General features: G+C 48.4%; 1 protein-coding gene across 2 annotated transcripts in view; it reads right to left on the bottom strand.

Annotated features, from left to right (window-relative positions):
- Window positions 1–7,676: 7,676 nt before the first annotated feature.
- The window catches only part of Lhfpl2 (LHFPL tetraspan subfamily member 2), a 75,498-nt gene continuing 55,237 nt past the window's right edge, over window positions 7,677–27,937 (bottom strand). For both annotated transcript variants that reach the window (XM_051172420.1, XM_051172421.1), the window contains exons 2-3: window positions 26,789–27,410; window positions 7,677–7,945 (exon numbers count right to left, since the gene is read on the bottom strand). In XM_051172420.1, the coding sequence (XP_051028377.1) occupies window positions 7,692–7,945; window positions 26,789–27,197 (663 nt within the window). In that variant the 5' untranslated portion in view covers window positions 27,198–27,410 and the 3' untranslated portion in view covers window positions 7,677–7,691. The remainder of the gene's footprint in view (window positions 7,946–26,788; window positions 27,411–27,937) is intronic.

Raw genomic sequence — 27,937 nt, 5'->3', positions numbered from 1 at the left:
CAGTTCAATTCCCAGCACCCACATGGTGGCTCACGACCGTCTATAAACAAATCTTTGAAAAAATTGCTTCCCTAGTTGAGGAGCCACACGTGTATCCTGGCCATACGACATTTGGAAAATGAAGAAAGTGGTCCACGTGGAAACAAAGTAAGTCTTTACCTCCATCACCTAGGGGCACCACTGCTAACACTTTATTGTGCTTGCTTGCTTCTGTACTTTGTGTGTGTGTGTGTTTTAAAATGTTAATTTTAGCTGGGTGGTGGTGGCGCACACACACCTTTAATCCCAGCACTCAGGAGGCAGAGGCAGGCAGATTGATGTGTGTTTGAGGCCAACCTGGTCTACAAAATGAGTCCAGGACAGTCAAGGCTACACAGAGTAACCCTGTCTCAAAAAAAAAAAAAAAAAAAAAAAAGTAATTTTTGGCTCTCTAGAAAGAATTTATCAATTTATACTTCCATCATTTGAAGTCCTAGCCAATACTAGGATTTTCCTTTTCTAAAAATCTTTTATTCCCTTAAGATTGGATAAGCAAGAAAGAGGTCTGCATGTAAGCATTCTGGCTTCCCGTGCCTGTGGATTTGTTCACTCAATGGTGTATTGTGCATCCACAGAAGAACCTCCCACCACCCGAGGAGCTGTACGGTAAAACTGAATTAGAGCAGGGTGCAAAGACACGGCGGCCTCAGGCAGCCACTCAGCTAATCCTATAGTAAGTAAAACCTTCACTCTTGGCAACAGGCTATATCACCCTTCACAAAGTGTGCCTTCTAAATCCCAGCAGAGGCAGGTGGATCTCTGAGTTGAAGGCTAGCCTGGTCCACATAGTAAGTTCCAGAACAGCCAGCGCTACCTAGAAACCCTGTCTCTTTTTTTAGAAAAGGTAAATAAAGCAAAAGAAACTCTGTTTGGAAAATAGGATTCTCTTTGTCTTCTTACTGTTGAGGACTTAGAAGAGATTACACTGTTAGATACGTGTCCTGAACCCTCGCAACAAATCTAGGATGTAATTGCTGATTGTCACTATTTCTACAGAGGGTTAGGAATTACCACAAGGTAGCTGTGAGTGAGGGCGGAGAAGGTCTGAGGAAGGGCAGACAATGCGTCCTCTAACAATTCCCTCTCACCTTCCACATTTCTGGTAACGTGGGTCTTGGCTTTGGAGACAGTGGGCCTTTGGAGAAGGAGCATGACCTAAGGCAGAATATTTTTGACATCTCTTGACCAAAGCTCCTACTACAGATATGCCGGCAAATTCTTACCTCTTGTTCCTAGCAGTGCTGGGGCTAAGTGGTCTTTGGCTTTTGTGTTTAGAGAAAGTTGAGAACAAATCCTGTGTGTGTGTGTGTGTGTGTGTGTGTGTGAGAGAGAGAGAGAGAGAGAGAGAGAGAGAGAGAGAGAGAGAGAGAGAGAGAGAGAGAGAGAGAGAGAATGTGTGTGTGTGGTTTCTTGAGACAGGGTTTCTCTGTGTAGCCCTGGCTGTCCTGGACTCTTTGTAGACCTGGCTGGCCTCGAACCCACAGAGATCCACCTGCCTCTGCCTCTCTAGTACTAAAATTAAAAGTGTGCACCACCACACCCAGTGAGAACAAATACTCAAGCATTAGGTTATTTAAGCTCATATGCTCCTAACAGCTGTTTCCCCTGGGTTTGAGAGAATCCACGGCTTAGGTTCCCATCACTTAAGACACAAGAGAAGCTGTCCCAGCCTGACATTTGTTTTGCCACTGTCATGGATCTGATTGATTGCTGATGTCTGTTTTGAGGATGGTCAGTAAGTTAAAAAGTAAGGTGTCACTTTCAAATGTGACAACTGGCTAGATTCCTGGGAGGGAGAAGGGGGCACACGTGACCCCTGTGGAGATAGGGGTGGTGTCACTCAACTGTCCGCACAGCGCGGCAGTACCCTTTCCCTCGTTCCTTCCATCAGGAACGGGGTGCAGCAGAGCCATTTGGTTTCAGACCTGAAGACTTGGTCTTTGCCACTTCTTAGCTTTCTAACTGGGGTAAAGAACTTCACAAAAGTTACATTAACAGCAGGGGTGTTACCTATCAAAAGGTTTCTACCTCATGCTGTGATGAATAAAGTACACGAGGCGCTGACTACGGAATGTGTACAACAGTCAAAGCCATCCTCACTCACCGTGTACTTAGGATTCCCAGTCGCTGCCTCTGACCGGTTTTTCTTTGGGTGGGTCTGTTCCCAGCCACATACACGTAGCCTTCAGTGGCAGCCTTTGTCTCCAACTCTTCTGGCCTCTCCATCTTGGTGGCTGCATCACTCCCCACCAAGACTCCACACTAAATGCCTACAATTATCAAACTCCTGTCTGTCCCCTCCTGCTTCTGTTTGGTCCCGGCTGGCTACTTTCTTTTTCTTCTTTCTCTTTCTTTTTTTAGTTATTTTTGAGACAGAGTTTCTCTGGGTACCCTTGGCTGTCCTGGGCTCACTTGTAGACCAGGCTGGCCTCGAACTCACGAAGATCCACCTGCCTCTGCCTCCCGAGTGCTGGGATTAAAGGTGTGCGCCACCACGCCCCCAGCCTACTCTTTCCTTTTATATCCTGAATTCATCCCATTGTCTTTCCTCTCACTGCCATAATTTGGGATTTTTCTCTAAGAAACGAGAAAACTGGGGGTTTTTGGCACTTCAGGGATTGCCTGTCTGTAGATGTTGGATCTTTTAGACCATTGGGCTATAAAAAGCCAAAAGTTGCTGCTGGCTGCATGTTATTTGTCTGATCCCTTTCCCTCCTCCTGTTTGTGCTTTTGATCTGTGTTCTGTATAGCTAGGCAGAAGTAGCAGTTCCTGTCTTGAAGGGTGTCTGCAGAGGCTCTTCCGGTAAGATAATAGGGGCAGCAGGGGATGGCCACACCAAATGGTGACGCTGCTGAGACAGGGCTCTAGTCCTCCTTGCTCCCTAGAGGGTCGTGTTTGCTGCCCTGCCCGCTCGTGTCAAGTGTACCAAAGGAACTGAGTTATTTGAAGGAATGTCCACATACAAGGAATGCCCAGGGCAAGAAAGACCTTATAGGTTCTGCCAGAGGAAGTTGAGTATGTTTTCCAGGAGATCTACGGGCAGAATTACCCTGTAATAACTAAAGATTGGGGCTGGTGAGATGGCTCAGTGGGTAAGGCGCCTGTGTGTAAGCAAGAAGGACCTACATTTGAATCCCTACAAAAACAAACAAAAAACTGGGAATGGCTGCATGGGCCTGTGTCGGGATGGAGACAGGCTGGTTCCAGGAGCTCCAGCCAGCACACCTGCAACAAGAAAGAAAGATAGAGGTAAAGGAGGACAGCTGGTGTCTTCCTCTGGTTTCTGCATGTGATTGTATTAGCCCCCCTGCCCCCAACCCACACATGGACCGAGGACCACATCCCAGCCTCTGCTCAAACTGAAGACCTGGTGCTCTCTCTGGATTCCTTTCTGAGAACAGTGTAGGAATGCATGCAAAGGCCTCAGAAAAGGCCGTTTCCCAAGTTACCCAGATGAACTGTTTCAACACCATTTCCTTCAGCGATTGGCCGCTACTTCAACCTTGATCTCAGTTAGAAACCTGGTCACTTCCTGCTAGGAAAGGCTTCCATCCATCAGAAGCCAGGTCAAGGCGGCAGCCATGCTTGTTTATGCTGACAGGACAGTGCTCCTGGGACTGTGCGGAGTTGAATGAGTTTAGGGGAATGGTATTAGCATCATCTTTGAGAGTCTAGATTAAAGCCTATGTGTCTAGAAGGTCAGGGTATCCTCCGGGGACTGCAGCTGCAGAAAGCGCCATTTGACTGGCTTTTGAATATTTTTTTGAGAAGAAAGGAGTGCATGCATACCTTTTGGTTAAAAGTACTTCCATGTCTCACAGTTTTACTTTAAAAGCAAGATGCTTATAACCATGCGGGTACTCATCCATGGGAAAAACACCTTATCTGCAAATGAAAGACAACCTCTAATACGGGTAAGAATCGGCAGTAGCAGATGCCTCGATATTTCTTCTACTGTCAATGTTACAGTAAGTTAATTTTTAAATTTTATATTTTTGATCAAATTATGTGCACTGTATTGAAGCCAACACAATCAAACTTGAAAAATTTGCAAAATCTGATTTATTTCAGGCCTCAAGAGGGGAAGGGACACATAGTGAGAATCTTTATGTACAGAACCCTAATCAATGATAGACAAACAATGTATTAGTTTACAATATAATAGGACAGCGACACATTTGAAGGTTCCAACTGAGTCCATCAGCTGTAAGAACAATTTGGTATTTGGCTCAAGTGGTTTTTGAACATCAAATGGTGCCACGTTCCTTCACAGCACCTAAGGGCCCCTCAGCTGTGGGTGACGTTTCCCCACAGTCTCAGAAGTCCCCACTCATCCCTTGAATTCTTTTGGCCTTGAGAGTCTTTGCTCCCCTAAAACACAGGCCTGGGCGATCCAGCAGCCCCGTGTTATTGCACAGAATGGTCTGTCCTAAGCCAGACTCTTATGGCTAAGAAGGTGAGAGACTAGCCCTTACATATAGTGGTCTAGCATTAACGCAGTCTATTAAAAGCACATGAGGAAATGGCGCCTTCTTCTGCACCAGCTCCTAGTTTTCAGACTGACAGAAAAGGCGACACCCAGCTTCACATTTCACACAAGACTAGCATGGCCGGGCCTGGCTTGCTGGGTTGGCTTTCCCATAAATACAGTGATTGTTTCAGCTTAGACCCAGGAGAAACTTCTTTCACGCCAGTCTTTTCTTCACATAAGGTCTGTGTAGCATTAAAATTGTTACGGTCTGACGGCTAGCTGTGAAGGCAAAAATGTCTGACTCTCTTTTGCCAAAACGGAAACATTCCTGTTTTGAATCTTGTCCAGTTTCCCCAAACAAAACACACATACACCTTCGTTATTGCACATCTTCCAGACAACCTGCATGTGTGTAAATATATATTTAAATATGCTACACATAAAAGACTATATGGCACTTTACAGAATACATGCTTAACAAAGACCATTCGTTACACCACAGGTGCCTCAGAACTACACAGAAACCCTTCCACAGTTGCTGTAATGCTGAGTTACCACACAGGGTTAAAGAATCCACAGACTCTATTTTTGCTTTAGAGTTCAATGAGAAGGTGAGAACAAATGCAGGCTTTTCCCGTAGTAGCAATAGTCCTGTTACTGAGAAATGGTTATAGGCTAGCTGGGTGTGGTGGCACTCGAGGCAGAGGCAGGTGGCTTGCTGTGAGTTAGAGGTCAGCCTGGTCTACGATGCAAGTCCAGGAGCCAAGGCTACACAGAGAAACCTGTCTCAAAAGAGAAAAAGAAAAAAACAAACAAACAAACAAACAAACAAACAAACAAAAAAAAAAGAAATGGGTATAGGCCAGCAAGTGGTTTTTAAAGAGCCATGAAAACAGTTTCACTCTACACCAGCACAATGGCAGACGGTCCTTCCATTCCCTGAAAATGTATGTGCATCAGCTTGAAGGTCTCAAATGTTACAAACCCCTCCTCTCTGCTAGAAAGTGCAACCTGGTTCCAGTAAGTCAGCAGCACTCAGGCAGTTTTCAATGGCGTGGCATTTCGTCTGTGCCCTTCCTGGGGCGGGGTGGGGGTAGGGCAGCGCTGTCTTCTTTATGTTTAAATTAAGGAGAAACACTGCTAAGTACCAGTCTGACAGATCATGGTTTCATTTGTGAAAGCACCAGGCTGACAGGAGCTCACTCCCGCATTACCCAAAGAACAGGATGGGCGAGCATATGTGAAGAAGGGGCTAAGATTGTAAAGCCGGAAACGTTAATCTGGTGAAGTCAAGAAAAACGAAGTTGTTTGGTCAGTTTTCCTGATGAGCAAAACTATGCATCATGCAAAGTATTGCCCAGGTTGGAAACACAGTTGCTGTGCCGCCCAGGACTTGGTTAGAACAGCATGAATCCACAGTGGAGGCCGAGAGCCGCCTCCATGTGCTGTATGGGCCACACACTTAGTGATCTGTTCCCATTTCCTGAGCCTCCTAGGTTGCTTAGGGGCCTCCCTCTCCCTCTTTTAACAAAGCCACAGATATCCACCTTGCTTATTTTGAACACTGGTTCAAAACTGAACTGGTCCGGTAACCTTCTCTAACCTTTATCTGTGCCAGGGATAAGGAGATTTCTGGAATAGGCCAAAGGGCAAATAAACTATGATTAAACCCTAGTGGGCCTAGCCCATCTATATAAGGGAGTTCTGAACCAAGGCTTGGTTCTAAACTGACATAGCTTTAAGGGATTTACTGGGACAAGGCTGTAAAATCTGAGTCAGGGTTGTGTGCCTGGGTTAGCAAACATCTGCCACTAGGAGGTGCTTAACTATGTAACTTTTAAGACAAAGCCCTCAGATAAACATCTTTCTAAAACCAAATAGGTCCACTCCACTTAGACCACAGTGCAGGGTCTCTGTATCTGCAAGGCTCCTATAATGCCAGACTCTGGTGTTTCTGGCTGCTCTGGCCACACAGGTAATTTATGGAAGCTGGATTAAAAGCCCTGAGTCCTTTTTTTAGTGGTGGCTTTTGTAAGCAGGCTGAGGCAGGTGCAGTGAGCTTGGTCCAGCCCCTGCTTCTGTGCTAGCTTTCTGGTCTGTGTTTCCCCGGGGTGGGGCGTGGGATTTTTGATGCCAGTCTTCAGTGGCAGTGGTTCCGTATCCTTCGGTCTGCTCTAAGGATCAATACCAGAGGCCAGAGCAGCTTCCGCTGCTGGCTCCTGCTCGCTCTGCAAAGGATGCCGATGGACTTGTACAGCCCAGTGACCAAACAGAAAAAACAGTTCACTCTGCGAACGCTGATGTTCAGGCAACCCCCTTCCTGTGAACATCTGCATGGGCCACAGCTGCTCTGGAGGCTGCTTTCCTTGCAAGGAGGGACACTGAGGTTTCCTTGGGCAGCCAAGTGCAGCCCCAAACCTAGGAGAAAACTAACTACAGTGAGAGGGGGAGACGGGGCTAACAGAGGCTGGCTGCAGAGAGCAGGAAGGCCTCTAGCTGACTGCCAGGTTTGTGCTCTTGTTCTTAACGTGATTGTCTTTTTTTTTTTTAAAAACTCAAATCCTGAGGCTATCTTTCCATTGATGCTTTACCCCGGAACTCAGACTAGCATAGTTCCTCAGTGGGATTCTGCAGTCCCTGTTAACCCCTTTGGGCAGCTAAACAAAACCTGGTATCTTGCTGCGGCCTTCAGCATACAACCTGTCATCAGTAAGTCCATAGTGTTCCTTTCAGACTCCAAGCAGGACAACATGAAAGGGCTAGGAAGAAAACCAAGACACCACCTCCAGCCCACATCAGGAGATGTTCATAACCACAGCTGCGAGCCGAAAACCTGCCTGAAAACCACCCCGAGGCTGGCTGACCTCTCCTCTGCCACCAGGGAGATGGCTGCCTGCCTTGCTCAGTGAGATCGCTGTCCTTCACTGAGCCCTGAGGAGAAAGAATCTGACAGGACTCCACAGTCAGGGGCTGTTCGTGTCTTTGTCTGGTCCCGTTATTTGCACTGCAGCCCGCATGTCCGAGAACTCTTGCTTGGAGGGTGATGCCCTCACTGTTGCCTGCTGGGCTGTGGAATGTGGCTCTGGTAGGTCAAGACTGGTTCTTCACTTCGATTCAAATGACGAAGACTGTGTCACAAGGTCATAAAGAAAGGTAACGGTGGCATCAGTGTCTTCCAGACTAAAGGAGGCACACGAGGTTTTTCCCCTCTTCAATTTCTTCCTGGACCTTGTCACTGGACGTTGCAATTTCTGCTTGTGCAGAGAAGACGGCGCAGATGAAGGTAAGGACTGTGCCCCCGGTGGCGGTGTAAAAGGCCCAGCCCAAGGAGCAGTCTCCAGGCTTGTAGGGAGATGCATACCGTCCGCAGTCTATGGCTTTCTGGCAGCCCCAGCCTGCAGGGTAGAGTATCAGGCCGAGGATGAGGAAGAGACCTGAGGGACAGAAGAAAAAAATAGGTGAAGCCCTTGGTGCCTCGACACCCTGCAGCTCTGTGCCTCCACGCTAGCTTTGGGCAGTGCCGTCCACTGTGCAATAGAAAGTGTCGGAATGTGACTCCACCAATGATTTCTAGAATTGCAAGTGAGTTTGGTACTGTTTTTTTTGCATAAGGGGCTACTTACTAAGACCAAACATAGCTTTATAAATGAAGTTTTAGGGTCTGGAGAGATGGCTCAGCAGGTAAGAGAACTTGCTCTTGCAGAGGGATGTGGCTTTGGTTCTCAGCTCCCATATGATGGCTCACCACTGACCTTAACACCAATTCCAGAAGCCTTGACACCCTCTCCTGACCTCCACAGCTACCAGGCATGCATCTAGTACAATACACACGTACATGCAAAACACCATCATAACTACATAAAAATGAAGGGTGTTTGTTTAGTTTTCTTTGAGACAGGGCTTCTCTGTGTTATCTTGGCTGTCCTGGACTCACTTTGTAGACCAGACTGGCCTCAAACTCACATTGATCTGCCTACCTCTGATAAAAATAAAGTTTTATTAGGACAAAGCCATGCCCATTTTTAAAAAAGACTTCAGATGACTGTTTTGTTGAGTGGTTGCCTCTGAACATGTGTCCTGCTAACACAAAATATCTACCATGTGGCTTTTGACAGTTTGCCAATCACTGCTATAAAGTAATTCGCCCAGAACCTTGTGGCCTCAGCCTAGCTATAGACAAAAGCCAGGAGCCTTGAAGGAAACTATATATCTTAACCTGCACCCGTGTGAGTGGTGTTTGAACTGCACACCACGGAGAGGTATATGCCCACACCTCTGTGTGCACGATTCTTGGTGAGCTCTGCCTTGCATAGAGACCAACATGCCTGGGCCCCATGTGGTGAGCTCTGCCTTGCATAGAGACCAACATGCCTGGGCCCCACGTGGCCAGCACCTTTCTGTCCTTCACCGCTGCATGTTCAAAAGCCACTGTGTCTCAGCAACTGACAGGTGGCTTCCTGCTTGGTCTGACCTAGGCTCGAACTAGAGAGACAAGTTAAGGTACAAGATTTTCACTTGTAGGTGCCCATCTGTGTGCTGTGGGAGCCTGGGTGGTGTGCAATGGCCTCCCCCCGGGCCTAAGCAAGCTGCTCATGAAGAAGGGGAGGACAGCAGGGCCCCAGATTTCACCTAATTGAACTCCCTGTAGGAAGTCTCGTAGCGACTTTCATTTCAGCCGATAGCCCTGTGTTACAAGGGAAGGTGGGCTTCATTCTGTCCCCGGGACTGAGCTCTAGTGTCATAGGTAAGGACATGTAGCTGGCACCAGGGGAGAGGCCTTTGAAGTGAAGGGAAGATATGGCACTGGCTCACTGTGCATGGAAGGCCGAGGACCAGCAGTTTCTTGTAGGGTCTGGATTTGAGTCCAAAGCTCATGAGTGGATGAACAAAAGCTTCTGCTGTGTAGCCCGGGCCCGTGACAGCATGAGGTGACAACACAAACCTGCAGACCAGCTCCCTTGTTAGGAGCCCTGACTTTGGAGCAATGTAAGGTTTGACCCAAGGGCTGTCTGATTCTTCATCACCACAGTACACTAATCCAAAACCCAGAGGGTGGGCATGGTTTTCAAAGTGTGCAAAACAGTACTTTCTTAATCAAGACCGACAAACTCTTAAGTCAAAGGAAAGGGGGAAAAAAAGTTGCTAGTGAAATCAAAGTGTCACTAGGAGACTGGAAAATCTAGGGGAATTAAATAAATAGATCTCCAATAAGCAATGAGACTAATAGGCCAGCTCTGGACTATGAGGTATTTATAGATGAACTAACACTGTGCTCTTCAAACTATTCCATCAACTACAAAGAAGGAACTGCTACCAACTCCTTTTTAAAAGCCAGGATCACCCTGATCCCAAAAACAGATATGAGAGAAATGCATGTTAATGACACGCATCAACACCACGGCCATCTCGGCTTAGGGCTGCAAGGAAACTCAACAGATGTGAACTACAAGGACCTAAGCAAGAAACAGGGACAGAAGCCTACACCACCGCGGCCGATACGGAAAAGGCCTTGGACCAACCTTAACACTCTTCCTCAAAGAACACATTCCAATAATGCGATATATGACAAACTTCTAGCAAGTGTACTAAGTAAGGGAGAGAGAGAAAGGTCATCTACAATTTTATTCAACATAGTGCTTGATGTCTTAGAGCAAGAAGGCAACAGAAACAAAAGGTACAAACAGGAAAGGAAGAATTAATAGTTGGTCCCTATTGCATAAGACTTGATGCTATACTAAAGCCCTAAGCCCTCTACCAGAAAACTCTCAGAACTCTCAAATGCTTCAAGTCCATCCAGACTCCAGTGGCATTCTTCATAGTCAGAGGTAAAAAAATCCTAAACTTCAAATGACTGCCCAAATGACCCCACCTAGTCAAAACACACAAAGCGGGAGTGGTACTGGAGGCATCACCGCACCCTCGTTTCCGGTTACATCACAGAGCCAGACTAACGAAGACCAGAGCAGGAGATGCAGAGACAAGCCCACATCATAGCTACCCGATTCCCAACAGGGTGTCCACGCACAGGAGAAAAGACGTTCTCTTCAACAAATGGTGGGGAACTGGACTCCCATGTGTAAGAGACTCTCTCATCTTAGCCTGTTCAAAAGTTACAGAGACTTCAGCATAAGACCTGGAACTGGAAGAGGAAAACACTTCAAGATACAGACACAACAAAAGCACAGGGTTTCTGAGAACTCCCAGAGAGCAAGGACTGAATAGGACTATTCGCAACTAAAAAGCTTTTGCACAGCAAAGGAAAACCTGCAGAAGGGAGAAAATTTCTGCCTGTTACTCACTAGATGGAGGACTAATTCCAGACCATAAGGTAAGGAACTCAAAAGCTTAAACACTAAATAATGTAGTAAAAAAATGAGCAAATAGCCAGGTGTGGTGGCTGACGCACGCCTTTAAGCCCACCACTTGGGAGGCAGAGGCAGGTGGATCACTCTGAGTTCAAGGCCAGCCTGGTCTACAAAGTGAGTTAGGGCAGTCAAGGCTACACAGAGAAACCCTGTCTCAAAAAACCAAAAAAAGAGCAAATAAGATCTCAAAAACAGGGCCTGGAGAGACAGCTCAGCGAGTCAATGTAAAATGCCAGGGCTGTTGCTGTGCCCTTGAGCCCAGAACCTGGGGGATGGAGACAGAAGGGTCCCTGGGGTTTGCTGGCTGCCAGCCTAGCTCCAGGCTCAGTAAGACATTCTTCGCCAGAGAGTGACAGAGCAGGATGCAAAGTCCTCCTCAGACCTTCGCGCGCACCTGCACACAAAGCAGACACAATGCAAGGCTTAGCATTCCAGGTACCAGGGAAGTGCCATTCGAAGCTGCTTCGAGATTCTATCTCCACTCAGTCACATGACTACCATTAAGAAAACAGCAAATGCTGGTTCGGACTTGGGGGAGATCTTGGTGGGACTGTAAAGTATGGCAGATGTCAAATCAGTATACAAGTTTCTTAAAAACTGAAAACAGCTACATATGAGTCAGTTACACCATTCTAATCAGCATATGACAGAAATGTGTTTCCATGTGTCTACCATGTTTACAGTGACACTATTCACTGTACCCAGGCTAGGTGCTATATCAGGGGAGTGGCTAAGAAAAGTGACCTGCAGATAAAGAAGGAAATGTGTAATTTGCAGAAAAATGGCTTGAACTGAAGATCATATAAAAAGAAATAAGCTAGATTCAGAAATACAAATATCAGATTTCCCCCCCCCCCACATGGAATCTAGACTAAAATTGGACATACCCACACATGACATGAAAGTATAAGGTGGGGACAGTTTGGGAAAAGGAGGCAGGTCATGGTGGCACTTGTCTTTTATCCCAGCACTCTGGAGGCAAAGTCCTCTCTCTGAGTTCCAAGCCAGCCAGGGCTACATAACGGGGTGAGTGGGGGATGTGACTAAAGTACGCTGCATGTGTGTGAAATGTTTAAGAAAAATGTCCCCATAACAAAACACTCACAGACCAACAGCCAATGCTAAAGTAAAGCCACCATGCAGCTCTCCAAATACAAACACAGATGGCAGGAGGACCAATGCCTTTCATAAAGGAGCACCTCCAAAGTAATTCGGGGAGAAGAAAGACACTGGCTGAGAGGCTAGACCAGGACATGCCCCATCTGAATAGAGCTTTGCTTGGCAAGGAGAGCTAAAATGACTCAACTAGTTCTTCAATACCTAGGGCCCTTGGAAACCTAGCTAATCCTGCAGAAGCCCCGCCCACCCCTCCCACCCACCCCACCCCGTGTTCTTCATGGAGCCTCCCACAAGGCACCTAGGAGATCTTGATGCTTTCCTCCATCCAGGCCCTAAGTGGCTGCCCCCAGAGGCCACACCCCACTGCTGACCCTTGATGTCTGCTTTTTGGCTCGAAGTGCCTCTTCCTGTGGACATCCTCTGTCTGAGGCTCACGGGCAAGCCCTACACAAGGGCGCTGCTCTTCCCCTTAGAAGACTGAAGTGTTCTCATTAAGCACCAATGCGCATTTCACTGGGCACTCTGTTCTAGGCTCAGACTCACTGGAAAGGATGCACAAGATCTTAGTGTGGCTGAGGGGATCCTGGGGGGGGAGTTTTAAAAGCGATCTTTCCTTTAATAGCATCCAAGAAAGCCCCAGCCAGGAAACACGCCTGTCCGTTCCTTAAGCACAGGTGTGGTTCCTTGCGCTGCAGACCACTTGAAAGCCTTGTGGTTTGCTACTGACCTAATTTATGGATAAAGACGGCAGACAGCCCTGTCACAGAAGGGTGCCAAAGCTTGCCATCTCCCAAAGCCTCAGCTAGGCTAAAGGGTCAGAGCAAAGTCTACATGGGAGAGTGGGAACAGTGGGCCGAAGGATGCAAAGTGTGCAGCAGCAACAGCTAGGGCCTGCCTCTCCAAGCCTGGCGGCCAGCTGAGAAACCTGGTGCCCGGCTGGGTTGTGGCAAGACCAATCGGGATTCCCAGCATGCCAGTGGAAGGGACTTTCATGTCCGTTCTGTGACAGCACTCAGCAGAGCCACCACCAGCATGGCCGGTGCCATGAAAATGCAAGTATTTGGTCTGCTTGAGGGACCATGGTCCTTCAGATAACTCTTAACACACACATACTCCCTCTCTCCTCTCCTCTGCCTCCATCCTTTGCTCTCCTCTCCCCTCCTCCTCCTCCTCTCTCTCCTCACACACTTTTAAAATCCCAAGCCTCACTTCTCTGGGTTAGGTAAGGTTCCATTTTCATTGTTAGCTAAAGAAATCCTTTCAGGGGCTCAGCAGATAAGTGTACTGCTCTTCCAGAGGTCCCGAGTTCAGTTCCCAGCAGCCACATGGTGGCTCACAAGCATCTATACTGGAATCTGATGCCGTCTTCTGGCATGTAGGTGCGCATGCAGATAAGAGTGCTCGTACATAAAATAAATAGTCTTACAAACACCCAAATCCTTTCAGAGCTTCCCAGTCTACTGACCAAGAGAGTTAGAAGCTGTCACCATCTGATGATCACTGGTCACCATAGTGCACAGCTCAGACTTACTGGTGGGAGGGGGGAAAGAAACTGATGGCTAATTCTTTGGATGACTACTCAGATGACACCTGAGGCTAGAGACAGAGGCTTACCCCCTTCACTGTTGGCTGTCCTTAGGGGCCACTAGCTACTCCAGTGTGACCCTCAGCAACTGTAGCCACATTATCTTCTTGGCAGTTTTACTGGGTTTAACACAAGAGCCCATCAGAGTATCAACTGTGCCTTATCACTGCCCAAGGTATAGAGGTATAGGAGACACTAAAATCAAACGAAACACTACAGGAGTATAAGGTCAGGGCCCGGCTTCCACATCAGCAGTCAGCACCCAGTGGCCAGGCAAAGCCCAGCGGCAGAGGCATGGCTTATGATTTCCTTGTCTGCTTAGGACTGAACATGAGCTGTCTGGTGTAAATATCAACCAAAGCCCTGTGGGTGAGAAGGAAACTGTTCTCAGCCTTTCCCATACTCAACTGTAGAAAGACCGGACCCCTGTGACTACGAGAAGCTCTGCTGCCGTGAATGAAGACAGCCACTCAGGCTTTCTGTGTGTAGCCGGCAAGGCGCAGGGAACCACCGTGGAGTACAGTGGGGAAGGGGAAGGCCCGGTGGCGGTCTTATAGCCTCTCCTTTGCCTTTTTTGACACCTCTCTTCCAACTAGTCACCACTAGCACGTCAAGTGGCCAGACCTAGCCTTCTCTTTGTGGATCCCCCACTACTGACAAGGTGATATATAATTTCCCCTGCCTGAACAGTGAACGCTGCAGCCCTGCCCTGTGGAATCTCCAAGCAAGCTGGGATGTCCACATGGCATTCCCTGCTCCTCAGATGGCCTCCGGACTGCACACTGCAAACTGACTAGAGAGACCTCAGTCTGCGGAGTCAATTTTCTAAGAACAGGAATGAAAGGCGGCTATCTGTGGAGCTTCTACTAAGTCATAATCTGGAGGCCTATTGTGAAGTACTTAGACCCTAAGGTCGCCAGAGAAGGATGCACAGAGGGATGCTGCTGACCACACTGTAGACTGGTCCTCCCGCTGGTACTTAATTGAGGGGAGAGAGAGAGAGAGTGTGTGTGTGAGTTTATGTGTGTGTGTGTGGGGGGGGGCTTTCAGCACCTCCAGGCCAGAGACATTCAAGAACTGGATCAGACCATGCAGGCTGCCATTTTCTAAACAAGGAACTCTCCTGCCGACTCTGGACTCACACCCGCCTAGAAATGTCCCCATCACCCTAGTCCTGTTATCACTTCCTGTTGGGATTACCTCTCTATTCTCCATTGCCCTGTGGACCTTCCTGTTCAGCCCTTTGTGACACTGTTTATTTACTCAACTGCTACATAAAGAGTTACCAACTATAGTTCATTTCCCTCAGCTCTGGCGTAATCTCTTGTGTGCACCTCTGAGCTGCTTGAATGCTTACAAGCTTTATTCCTTGTAGAACCTTCCATATCTTGCACACGTGACACATGCTCTTAAATACTTGTTGACTGACTCAACATCCTAAGGAGATACCATAATTTGGTTTTGGTCATAAATAAACCTGCGGGGTATGCCATGGTTAACATGAATAACCACGATCAAGACTTCATGATACTCGTGACTAAACCAGCCATCCACTCATTTAGTCACCCAGTCGGCCATCCAATAAACACTGCCTTCCCAGGCGTGTGGTGGAGATCTGCTCTCTGTGGTGTTTTCCTATCTAGCTTGTCCGTGACTCCTGAGAGCTGGATTTGAGACCTAAAGTGTGGTCTGTGTTGATCCGGTTTGGCTTGCACCGCAGCGGAAGTCCACTCTGGGTTCCTCACTCCACGTGACCACCTAACATGAACCAAGTCAACCAAAGGAGCGACTGACCTCCAAGAACCTGATCCATTCTGGGACACACTCAGAAGCTGCCCTAAGCCTGGGAGAGGTGTCCGCATCAACCATCAAACTCAACAGGTGCTAACTAAAGAGCAAACCAGGGCACGACTGGAATTCCCACATGGGAGGTTGAGCCACGTGCTGGTGTTCTCCAGGCCAGTGCTTTTCAGGGCCCTGTGCTTTCTTCCAGGCCTTCCCACAATGCACATGTTGAATGCCAGCACCCAGACTGTATGCGGTCCTGTGGCTCTAAGTACAGCCCCGTGCTCCGCCTTCCAGGTTTGGGCTACGGATCTGCACATCCAGCTGCAGGTGTGGACGGACATCTGACCAGGAACATGGAACTAATAGTGTCTTAACCCGAACTCTTATTCCTCAGCTGACCAGCTCATCTGCGCAAACTCAATTCTTACACCTGCTCAGCTGGAAGATGCTGGTGTCGTTTTTGACTCATCGCTTGGTCACTTATACGTTACTTCTATCAGGAACACCTGCTGACCTTTGTGGTCTTTTTTTTCTGAATTACCTCCTGACCAATTTGTCCTTTCTCCTTCAAGGCATCAGCTAGTCTCTCCTCAGGGACTCCCACCTGATGACCTAATATGACCTGTGCAATCCCTTACTGCTCCAGCCTCCTTACCACTCCAGGATGCCCTGGGCCTTAACCTACTCCATTTTACCCACTACAGCCATCACCTTTAGCATTCTACACAATTTCCTCCCATCTCTACCCACCTGAGTACCAACCCTACATGGCTGAGAGGACTGTCTGCAGCTTGTTTTGTGTGTAGTATGTGCCCAGTGAGTACTTGTTCCCCGAATGGATGAATGAAAACTAGAGCGGTAAGATTTCACAGCAATGTTACATGAAGCCAAAGTGCATGGTTCTTGCCAAGTTCTTGAAATAGCTGGAGGAAGACCTTCAGCTGATAACATGAACCTCAGCGGTTGGCAGTCTGTGCCAACAGGAAGCCTGTATCAAGGCCAAACCACTGGCTGGCCCCTTTCTTGTGTACCAAAATCCTTTTTCCTGACTACAGGAAAAGGCTCTTTGTTGAGAGGCATGCAGAAAAAGGCAGTTAATTAAATGTAATGGATTTTCGGTTATCTAGAGGCCAGGCTCACCTCAACCACAAAACTCAGAAACTTTCCAGCTATGCCTGACCGCCTGCAGGGAGAGCCAGCTACAAAGAAGGCAATGGCCGTCTGCAGGAGGGCCAGGACACTCTGAAAGGGGAGCAGTGTAAGGAGAAAGCTGTTGGGGGAAGAAAGATGGTGGGATAAAAAAAGAGCAGGTGGTCCCTAGGAATAGCATGAACTTTGGGCCAGAAGGACCTCCCAGCGGAGCCAGGCAAGGGCCCCGATCACTCCTCCTCAATAGCCTGAGGCCACTACAATCACAGGTGTGTGTGTGTGTGTGTGTGTGTGTACAGGAGAGGAAGATCATGTTTCGAGACTGAACTCTTTGTCACTAAACACTAGGGAGCGCTTATTTCACTAATGTTGGTGTTGAGCACATCCCTGTCTGTGCTGGTTAACATTCACCTGTATGCTTCCCTCTCTGTAATTTTCTTTAGCTCAAGTTCATCCTGCATGCCAATAGCCACAAGTCATTCAGCAGTCCCCGGAAGCTATCTTTGGGTCAACATCTGTTGCTAGGTGGGGCCATTTTCCTGCACCAGTTCCAGCGTTGACGTCACAGCGATCGATAAGGATGTGCTATAACTGGCCACAGCTGGCTCCCAAGCCACTGAATAGGCCACTGAGATTTTCCTCCCACTGGCATGGGAGTGACCTGTATGCCAGTAATGGGCAGTGACTTTGGAACACTTTTCAGTAAAGATGGAAGACAAGGCCCTAAGTAGGCTGCCTCTATTCTGCCTTGGAAAGATGAGTCAGACATGACAGAATTTTAAAAGAAATTCCGAGGCAAAAGCTTCAAATGAAAGTTATGAGCAAGGGGGCTTGAGAGATGGCTCAGAGGTTAAGAGTACTGGCTATTCTTCCAGACGTCCTGTGTTCAATTCCCAGCAACCACATGGTGGCTCACAACCATCTGTAATAAGATGTGGCGCCCTCTTCTGGCCTACTGGTGCACATGCAGTCAGAATACTGTATAAATAAATAAACATGTTTTTAAAAAAACTTACGAGCAAATGGTTAGTCAAGTAGTGGGAGGCCAGTGTATTTATTTTGCTAAAATGAGGACACTAAAACTAACACACACACACACACACACACACACACACACACACACACACACACACACACACACACACACACACACAGAGTGAAGGAAGGGCTGGAGAGATGGCTCAGAGATTAAGAGCACTGGCTGCTCTTCCATAGGTCCTGAGTTCAATTCCCAGCAACCACATGGTGGCTCACAACCATCTATAATGTGATATGATGCCCTCTTCTGGTCTGTAGGTGTAATTGCAGGGAGAGCACGGTATACATAATAAATAAATCCGTTTTTAAAAAGGGTGTGTATGAAGGAGGTAATCTGAAAATAAAGGATTATCCTTTAAAATGAATATATCTGGTTCTGTGAAATCTCACTACACTGGCCTCAGCTCTCTGGTTTGGCTTGGACATGCAGGTGGGGGGTGGGGCAGGGGTCTTTGCAGAGGACACTCGCACTTGTTCCCAGGCAGTAGCTGAGTTCTGTAGGGCGTCCTTAGGAGGATGTGCTGAGGAGCCGGTGTAAGGTAAAGGACACCTGAGGAGCCCGCACATTTGTAAGATGAGAGAGAAGAAGGCTGCTTTTGCGTTTTCTGTCTTGCGTCTAGCAGCAAACGTCTATAGTGGTAATGCTATTGAAAACGTTGGAGGGTTTATGGACAGAGATGGCCAGGGTCTGGCTTTGACGGTCAGTAACTCTGTTTCGCAGACTAAACCAGGGGCTATGAGTCAGAGGTGACCTGAGGAAAAGGGTTGTCAGCTGACGGCTGGCATATCTCTGTAGAACAGCACTGTCTACCTGTCGCTTGGTATATGATTAATAGTAGAAGAGGAAGAAGGAAACTGGGTGATACTTCAGATGTTAATAATTAAAAACAGTAATAAAAGGGCTTATAAATAATGCTTACACCATCTCCCCAGAGGTGTCCAGGAGGCTAGCTCTTTCTACCAACAGCACTCCCAAGGTAGAGCGACTGGCAAGGAAAATACTCCCCTGTGTCGGGGTGGGGATGGGAGGACTCGGCAACCGCAGCGGAATTCGCTGGAGGACACTCAGAACACGGGCAGGACCTTATAGCCAAGGCCATCAGAGAAGTCGCCGTTGTAATGGCTACCAACTGACGCCCTTAGAGTATGTGGAGATCTGATCTGTAAGGAAATGGGTCTCTCCACTGTCCATGCCTCCCTAGATCTCTCCCAGGACACTAGCAGCAGCAGCAGCAGCAGCGGCTTCCACTCTGTGCACCCCATAAACGGTTCCACTGACTCCTTCCCAGTGATGGGAATTATTTCCCACTCAGAGTGAGACTCTGCCTATTAACTGCGGATGGGCAACTAGGAGAACTTTTATGATGTACTTAATCAATAAATTATTCATGCATCCTGAAAGGCAGCTCCTGCTCGACAATTCAAGGTAAGCTTGGATGGGGCTGGAGAGAGGATGGGTCAGTGGTTAGAGCACTCAGAGTTTGCTTTCCCAGGGCCCACATTAGGCGGCCCACAACTGCCTGTAACTCCAATCCCAGGGCATCCGATGCCCTCTTCTCACCTCTGCATGCATATGATACACATATGTGCACCCAGGGACACCTACATGCACATTTAAAAAAAAGAAAACAGTATTTTATGCTTAAAGATACTTTTTTCTTTTTTGTGGTGGGAGATGGAATGCTAAGCTCCCAGTGTACTGAGCATGTACTCGCAGGAGTTACACCCCCAGGAAGGAAAGGACATTATAAAAAAAAAAAAAAAAAATCCAAAACCCCTTAAGTGATCGAGAGTGAAAATTTAAGTAGGTGAACTCTTGCCAGCTAAGGTCTCCAGGTGCAGATGCTAAATAATTCCTACCGCACCTCTCAACACCGAGCCTCTGGGATTGGCCTCTGACTAAACACAGCCACTCTGCACTGATTTGAAACTATAGCTGTGGGCATGGGCATGCACTGTTGGTTTGGTTTTTTTCTCTTTCTGCTTGTTTCTAAAACAAACCAACCAACAAACAAAAACAGTGTTGGAGGACAGACCGTGGGGCCTTGAGCATATGCTACACACTGAGTTCTAGGCCCTGCCCTTGGTTTCCTTAGACACGATATGACCATGTCACCTATATTGGCCAGAACCTGCCATTCTCCTGTCTGAGTGCTAGGATTACAAATATGTGAAGTATTTTAATACTGGCTTTAAATTCTCAGGCTATGTATTTTTAGGGAGGGAGGCTGAGGGTATGTGTATCTGTGTTAGCTGTTTACTAAAGTTACTCATTATTGAAAACTAACTAAACTCGTATTTATGCTATTGCACAGAGATGTAGATTGTTTTTAAAGTGGTTTTACATTTTTGGAGAATACTAACATTGCCTTGAACTCTTAAAACAGAATGCCCAAACTGCTCACATAAATATTCCCAGCCATGCTTAGCCCATTATTTGTTAATGTAGGTTAAATACAAACCATCAGTGGAGCCACGATAATTTGTGTCTACAATGAAGTGGGTGCAATGGCAAACCATTTTCACACTTTATTTGCAGATCAAACACTGCATCTGAATTTTAAGAGAGTCTGCAGTTTTCTTCAGGCCCTTATCTTATCCTTTAAAAAACAAACAAACAAAAAAACAAAAGCCAAAAAACAAAACAAAACAAAAATCCCAGGGGCTGGAGAGATGGCTCAGCAGTTAAGAGCACTGACTGCTCTTCCAGACGACCGGGGTTCAATTCCCAGCACCCACATGGCAGCTCACCACTGACTATAATTCCAGCTCCAGAGGATCTGACACCCTTACACAGACACACATGCAAGCAGAACATTAATGCATATGAAATAATTAAATTGTTAAAAAAAATTACATCCCAGTCTCTGATTTCCTCACGTTAATGACTGCTTGGTGTATTTATAGGCTCTATTCCTTACTTCATGGTATGGCTGGGCTCTTGGTTCCCTTCCCCGTCACACATGACATATATTTACACATCTTTGTGCTTCCTTAGAGAACGGTTTATAAAATGACAACTCTCTAATACATGTTGGGAGCAGGAATTCAGGAAACCTACAGACCGCAGTGTTCAAATCTTTGCACTTAGTGGGACCCCAGTAATGCCTCCTAGGACTGTCATTTAATTCTGGCCTGCCTTATAACACATATGTCTCTACTTCTACCAAGGGATTACTAAAGGCTGGTGAATTTGTAAATGTATCCATCCCATCGGTGGCATCCTTAGTTAAAATTTATTTTTAACTTTAAAAACTCTGTCTCTGCCTGCCTGCCTCTCTCTCTCTCTCTGTCTCTCTGTCTCTGTCTCTCTCTCTCTCTCTCTGTGTGTGTGTGTGTGTGTGTGTGTGTGTGTGTGTGTGTGTGTGTGTGTGTACATGTACATGCGTACCTCTGTCTTTGAAGAGGCCAGGGGCATTGGATTTCCCTTGGTGCTAGAGTCTCAGGCCACTGTGGATCTGGTAATAGACCCTGTACCCTCTGAAAGAGTAGCACAGGCTCTGTAGACCCAATCTGTGACATTCTTAAATAGCTTAAAACATAAAACTGCTAACAGAGGTGCTATCTACTCAGAGAAACCAAGAGCGCCCCCATCGGTGGCCAGAAGCCTGGCTTTCACCCAGAAGGAAAGCAGGTAGGGTACTCACAACTTCCCTTACAGCCTTCTTCTCTGGGGAGATTTGGAGCTGCTCGCTAACGCCACACTGCTTTCTCAGGATAAGGTGAGTAACTTTCTTAGGGCTAAAATTATGGCCAGGCTCTTTTGCTTCCCCAGACCCTGGTTTCATTTCTCTCCTCTTCCCTAGTGATCTCATCTTTCTGACCTTGAGGGAATGAACTGGTGTGCCTGGAGGCCGGGCCCACGCTGGGCTGTGGGTACCATCTGATGCTGCTGTTTTAGTTCACACTATGGAAGAAAGTAATGAAACCAATCCCAAGTGGTGGCCACGGTGTAGCTCACACCCACTTACACCTCACAGACACTGCTTCAGGGAGGCCAATCCTGGATGGAGTTTGTGGTGTCTGACATGCTTTCTTCCCTCTACACCTCCACTCACATTCGGGTTCATGAAGGAAGGCCAAGCCTGGCTTGCAAAGGTGGTGTTTCACATGCCCACTTCTCCCTCTACTCACACTCAGATTCATGAATACAAAGCCCGGATGGCAGTTGGTGTTGCACACCCACTCACACTCAGATTCATGAATACAAAGCCCGGATGGCAGTTGGTGTTGCACACCCACTCACACTCAGATTCATGAATACAAAGCCCGGATGGCAGTTGGTGTTGCACACCCACTCACACTCAGATTCATGAATGCAAAGCCCGGATGGCAGTTGGTGTTGCACACCCACTCACACTCAGATTCATGAATGCAAATCCTGGATGGCAGTTGGTGCTGCACAATCACTCACACTTAGATTCATGAATGTGAATCCCAGATGGCAGCTGGTGTTGCACACCCACTCACACTCAGATTCATGAATGTGAATCCCAGATGGCAGTTGGTGTTGTACACCCACTCACACTCAGATTCATGAATGCAAAGCCCCGATGGCAGTTGGTGTTGCACACCACTCACACTCTGATTCATGACACATGCAGTCATCAAAGCCAAGCTCTCTGTGTCCTCTGACAGTCTCTTACTCATTTTTCTTTTCTTTTTACACAGTCTTCCCTCACGCTCTACCATTCTGTTCACCTTTAAGGAGGCAGAATCATCCATACCAGGCCCTCCATGGGCATGGCTGTCCCCTCCACTACAGACCTGCAGAGGCAGAGGCCAGCCCACTGAGGATGCCCTTCGAGGCTGAGATCACACAGCTAGAGCTGGCAGGACTAGACTATGAGAGCCAACAGACAGGAAGAAGCCTGTGAGGAAGGAGTGAAGAACAGCAGGCAGCCAGGCCCAGCAGGCCTCATGGCAAATCCCAGCAGAACAATCCATGCCAATGCAACTGGAGCCAAGTCCTGAGCTCACTTGAATGGCTCTGTCCCAAACCCCGAGTCACTGGGGATCCCGTTCAACCCCCCCCCACACACACACACACAATGCGTTTCCAAAAACAAACTGCTTCATGCTGTCATGGAAAACCAGGATCTTTGCATTCTACAGTTTCACTATGGATTACATCCAGGTCACAACCTAAGGAAGACAGCTGGCAAAAGCCAGCCCTGCTGGCTGGTTACCCAAGCTTTTGTAATGAATCCCAGAGGAGTCCGAACCCATGTGTGTTGCCGGCTCTGCCAAGTCCCAGACACGCTCTCCTCTAGTATAGACCAGTCTGCAGTTTCTGTGGTCGGGGAGGGGGGTGGGGGGTCCTGGGTGGCCACCTGTAGCCAGATTCAGATGTGGGAGCTGCCTCCAAGAAGAGAGAGCACAGGGTAGCATGGGATAGAGGAAGAGCACACTCATCTGCTGTCTTCTGCCTCTTGGAACACTGAGCAAAAGGCTAACGGTCCAGGGCCTCAGGAGGGCTCTGCACCAGCAGCCTGCAGCCTCGTCCCAGGCAATGGAGCAGCCAGAGGGCTGCAGCTTGAACAAAGTACAGGACGTGAAGACAATGAGGCCAGTTCCAAGGGCTTATGAAGTTATCCTGATCCTCAAAACACAGAGATTCTTAGAGGCATAGGAACACCCTAAAACTTAGCAAGAAAGTAGAAACATGTTCAAAATCACCATGGGGCTCCCACCATTTCCTAAATGCCCAACACCACCCCTGTCTTGCTGACATACTGTTTAACTTAGCCCTCAAACAACCTTCAGTAACTAACTATGACAAGACCCGTTTGCAAGTGAGCAAACTTTAGAGCTTAGAGAAACCAGCTGAGTTGGCCAGTATTTCTCAGTCCTCCTGAGGTCAGGCCTAACTCCAGTGATGGCTGGAGTTTTCTGAACACCAAGGCTTCTACAGGAAGGTAGGAAGGACCAGCTGCCTGGCTGCCATTATCTCAGGCCCTGAAACAAATCCTGCTATTTCAGTTAACTGTAGTTGTTTGCTCTTAAAGTAACAGATAAGAAATTTCTACTGAGGCAACAGAGTCTCTCCCATGTTAACTCTAATGCTGAAACACCAATATTTTAAATGCATACATTTTGTTTTGCGATACGTAGCCCAGGCTGGACCTTCTGCCTCCCTCTTTCAAGTGCTCAGATTACAGGTATATGCCACCACATTCAGTTCACGGTTTATATTTCTATAGAAGCTTGTGGAATATTTATGTTTAAATTTTGTTTATTTTTAGTTTATGTTCATTGGTGCCCGCGTGAGGGTGTCAGATCTTAGCATTACAGGCAGTTGTGAGCTGCCATGTGGGTGCTGAGAATTGAACCTGGGTCCTCTGAAAGCGCAGTCAGTGCTCTTAATCATTGAGCCATCTCTCCAGCCCAGAATATTTACTTTTTAAAGTGAGGTATGCCTAGAGAATATGCTTATGTCATCTCAAATTTTATATCCAGTCACTTTTTAATGTATCATTTTGCACCCGCCCCCCCCCTGCGGCGGGGGGGGGGGTGTTGAGAGGAAAGAAATACTAACTACCCCAAAGCTCTAGCAAGCGCATCCTTGTGCCCATTTGCTTTGCTGTAAGCAGACCACAAGGGGGCGTAAGAGAGGAAAGCCTCAGGACAGCCATTCTGCCTAAAGAGCCTGATGCTCTGGTGCTCTTACAGCGGCTGGCAAAGAGAAGTCAATGTCTCCCACACTGGTGTGGCTGCTTTTGTAGCCTAATGTTGCATGACCAGGCCTGCTGCCACAGGGGATTGAAATGCCTGGTGTGGACCCCCATCCTAGGAGAAGGAACCTGCTGAGCCCTCCTAGCAGTCGTGGGGACACAGGAAGACTAGCTTATTATAGCTCAGAGCTTCACCTTAAGCCCAGGAAACCTAGAAAGCTGAGTGTGGACAGGAGGTCCCTCTGCCTTGTGCCAATTCAAAACTGAGTAATCTCAGGGTTTCTGAGATGTGCCCAAGTCACAGGGGCAGACAGAGTTCTTCATAAAGATCAGACTTTTGGAACTGTCCTCTCTAGCAGGCTGAGCATGAGGTGCACTTCTTCCTCCCTCCTCTTCTCAGATGCTTTATGCGGGGGCGGGGGTGGGGTGGGGGTGGAGGTGCAGGGGGGCCGTTGACACAAAAATTCATAGTGTGGATACACACTGAACTCTACAAAAAAAAAAAAAAAAATGCTTGCTTGTCAGTTAAGAGAAGCAGCAAACATGGCAAGATGTGTTGGGCTAACAACTCCTCAGGGATGGAGTTTACTGGAATGACCCCTATTAATAAACACATACGAAGCGGGACGCGATGGGCCATGCCTGCAATGCCAGCACCTAGAAGCTGAAGCAGGAGGATTCCCATGTGTTCCAGGGTGTGAAAAAAGAAATATAAAAACAAAACAGGCTGCATGGGAGTAGCCTTCAAGACCAAAAGATAAAGGACGCCTCCACTTTGCATCCAAAGGCTACAAAAGACACAGGTTGGAGGCCAGATGGCTCACCCCATGATGTAAATGGGCATAGGTGTGCGTGTGCGTGTGCGTGTGTGTGTGTGTGTGTGTGTGTGTGTGTGTGTGTGTGCGCGTGGCTAGAATGTAGATGTTTCTGTGAGCTTCTGCGGGGAAGAAGGCCTTCTAGAAGGACACACCAGGAGTCTCTCTTGCAGGCCAGCTTACTAAAACTCCCACAGGGCATGAAAGCATGGAGGGTCAGTTTGGCCTGGTGGAAAAGCTAGCTCTGCTCCCTTCTCTGGTTAACCAAGGGTCTTCACGAGGATTAAGGTTATGTGTTTTAAGTTTGACTTCTTAAAACCCTTTGGTAACACTTCACAGTTGTTTTAAGATGGACAGACACCCGAGGGGCACTATGCCTGAGGAGGAAAGCTGACAAGAAAAAACCCAAACCCTCTCCTCTGCCTTCACCATTTCTGGGAGATGAAACACCAAGGTTGGACTTCAGATTTCAGAAGTGAATCTATAGGCCAAAGAGCATTACAGAAGGTGATGTCACATTCCAGCCTCTTCGCTTCACCCCAAAGTAGACCTGCTAGATGGAAGCCTGGCCCAGCAGAGCCTGTCAGAGAACTAAGTGCCTGAAGACTGTCACATGGAAAACAACTGCACGGTGGCACCTGAGGTGGCAGGGAAGGCTGTGTCACCTCTCAGCCCATTATCCCCATCCTCAATCACTGCTGACAGTGCCCCCTCAGATTTGAGGAACAGAAGGAAGGGGGAAAAAAAACCGTTATCTTACCAGCTGTTTGGGAAAAGCCCTGTCATTTGATCTGTTTATTTGGTCGCAGCCCCACAGACCCGCTGAGCTCATGGGTTTGCTATGAGGTTGAGCGGTATTAGCTCACACTGGGTCTGCTGGCTGCTTCACTGCCCAGCTGGAGGCAGGCTCAGAGGGTCTCCAGTGAGGAAGGGCCCAGGTGATGCTTATACAGTGCTGGGAGGGGCTCACTCCTTAATGTGCTGAGGTAGGCTCCTGCTCTTAGTGTAGCTCAAAGTTACAGTACCCTGCTTTATTAAAACAGGAATGCTCCTCCTGTTTTACGTCTTTCTGAGGAACGTTTCCTAACTCAACGGCACAGAGGCAGTCCCTTCATCATGGGCTAAATGCTGCTGTCTGGGGTCAGGGCCCACCTTTCAACCCTTTGAGTGAACCTAAGTAGTGCCCGTGTCCACAGACCTTTTCTTGTAGCCTTCCTTCCAACAAGCTCATGTGTGAGAAATGCCCAGGAAGTGGAAGTTAGCTTGCACCTTCTATTCCGACTGCACGGAATAGTCTGCCAGGCTCCAAGAGACAACTTAAGTGGACCGTCATTAAACACAGAGGAGCTGATGCTGATCCCTTCCCTGGCCGCGGGAATCCTCCCCGCCCAATGCTGAACTCACCAGGGTAGGAGGGCAGCCTCTCCGCCTCTAACTAAACCCGGGCGCCAAGGCAAAGTCTTTCCGTGTTAGCATAGAGTTCCTGCTGCATCTGGGACCGGCTCTGACCAAACCCCTCAGATATGCGCCCTCCCCCCTCCCCCGCGCTTAATGAGAAAAGCAAAAAGTAGGAAAAATTACTCAAACAAAACCCAACAACTCAGACCCAGAGGAACCGATCAAGGAGATTGCAAGCCTGGGTCGTACTGTTGAGAGAGTGACCCCAGGGGAAAAGGACCCTTGGCCAGCTCTCTTCAGCAGAGGCAGGCAGTAAGCAGGCTCTTCCGTTCACCTCAGCACTCACCTGCGATTCCCTGCAGGAGCCCGCAGACGTTGAAAATGCTTTTCTTCATGATGCTTTGCACGCACATAGTGAAGACGGACACCAAGGCCACTACGCTGAGGATGAAGATCCCCATCGCCAGGAAAATAGCTGTAGCCTGCCAAAAGCCGCTGGCGATCTCCCCGAAGCTCTTGGCGTAGGTCCCGCACAGTGTGTCCCGAGGGACTTGCTGCATGGCCGGGGTGCGGATGCACAGGATGCCCAGGTAGTAGGGTTCCGAGTCCGTGACCGCCGGCTCGGCGCCCCCGCGGGTCTTGGCTTTCCCAATCAGCCAGTCTGCGCTCAAGAAGGCAACGAGTTCAGCAAAAGCCACCACGATACTCAGGAGGGTCCAGAGCATCGAGCGGCAGGTGACAATGACATGACACATATTGATGTTCACGGCGGGAAAGCGAGGCAGGAGTCGTCCACGGGGGTGGGGTCAATCCAGAAAAGACAGCTGTGAGATACCGGGAGGCCCAGGAAGGAAGTCGCGGCAAGGGTTGCTCAGTCCCGCAGTCCGAGGCCGGCAGAAGCAATGAGGTCCCGATTCCGGGCTGGGCATTCATACAGAGTGCAGAGTCCCAGCGGCCAGCAGCCTCACCTATATGTCCAGAGAGGAGGAGGGTGAGAGGGCTGGCCAGGCCCCGCCCCACCCTGCGCCGCCCCAACCCGGGACGCCCGCCACCTTCCCGCCCACCTTCCCGCGCTCAGTTCCCAGCTCCCAGCCCGGCAGCCTGGGGCACTTTCCCCGTGGTTTGTGGCAACACTGAGTGGCTGGCGGTGGGGGACCTTATCTGGCTCCCACCAACCCTCAGCTGGGGCACTTGCTACCTGGGACACTGCCCTCGGCAGCCAAGCATTGCAGATAGGATGGAGGTAAGGCTGGCAGGGACCTGAATGCCCGTTGGAGAGTTTGTGAGGCAGTGGTCACTGCTGTGCTAACTAACAGCCACGTTCTCGAAAACACCCAACAGTTTTTGCTATTTAACAGCAGGGAGTAACAACCTTCAGCTGCCTGCCTGGGAATCAGATTACCAACAAAAGTATTTGTTTCCTAGCTGAGTAACAATGTGAAGAGAAATGATCCCAGGAGAAAAAATAAATAAGACAGCGCTGCTCAAACTTATT

This window comes from Acomys russatus, chromosome 30 (assembly GCF_903995435.1).
Source record: "Acomys russatus chromosome 30, mAcoRus1.1, whole genome shotgun sequence".
NCBI lineage: Eukaryota > Metazoa > Chordata > Mammalia > Rodentia > Muridae > Acomys > Acomys russatus.
The sequence above is the reverse complement of the archived record's forward strand: the minus strand, read 5'-3'. Positions and strand labels throughout refer to the sequence as shown.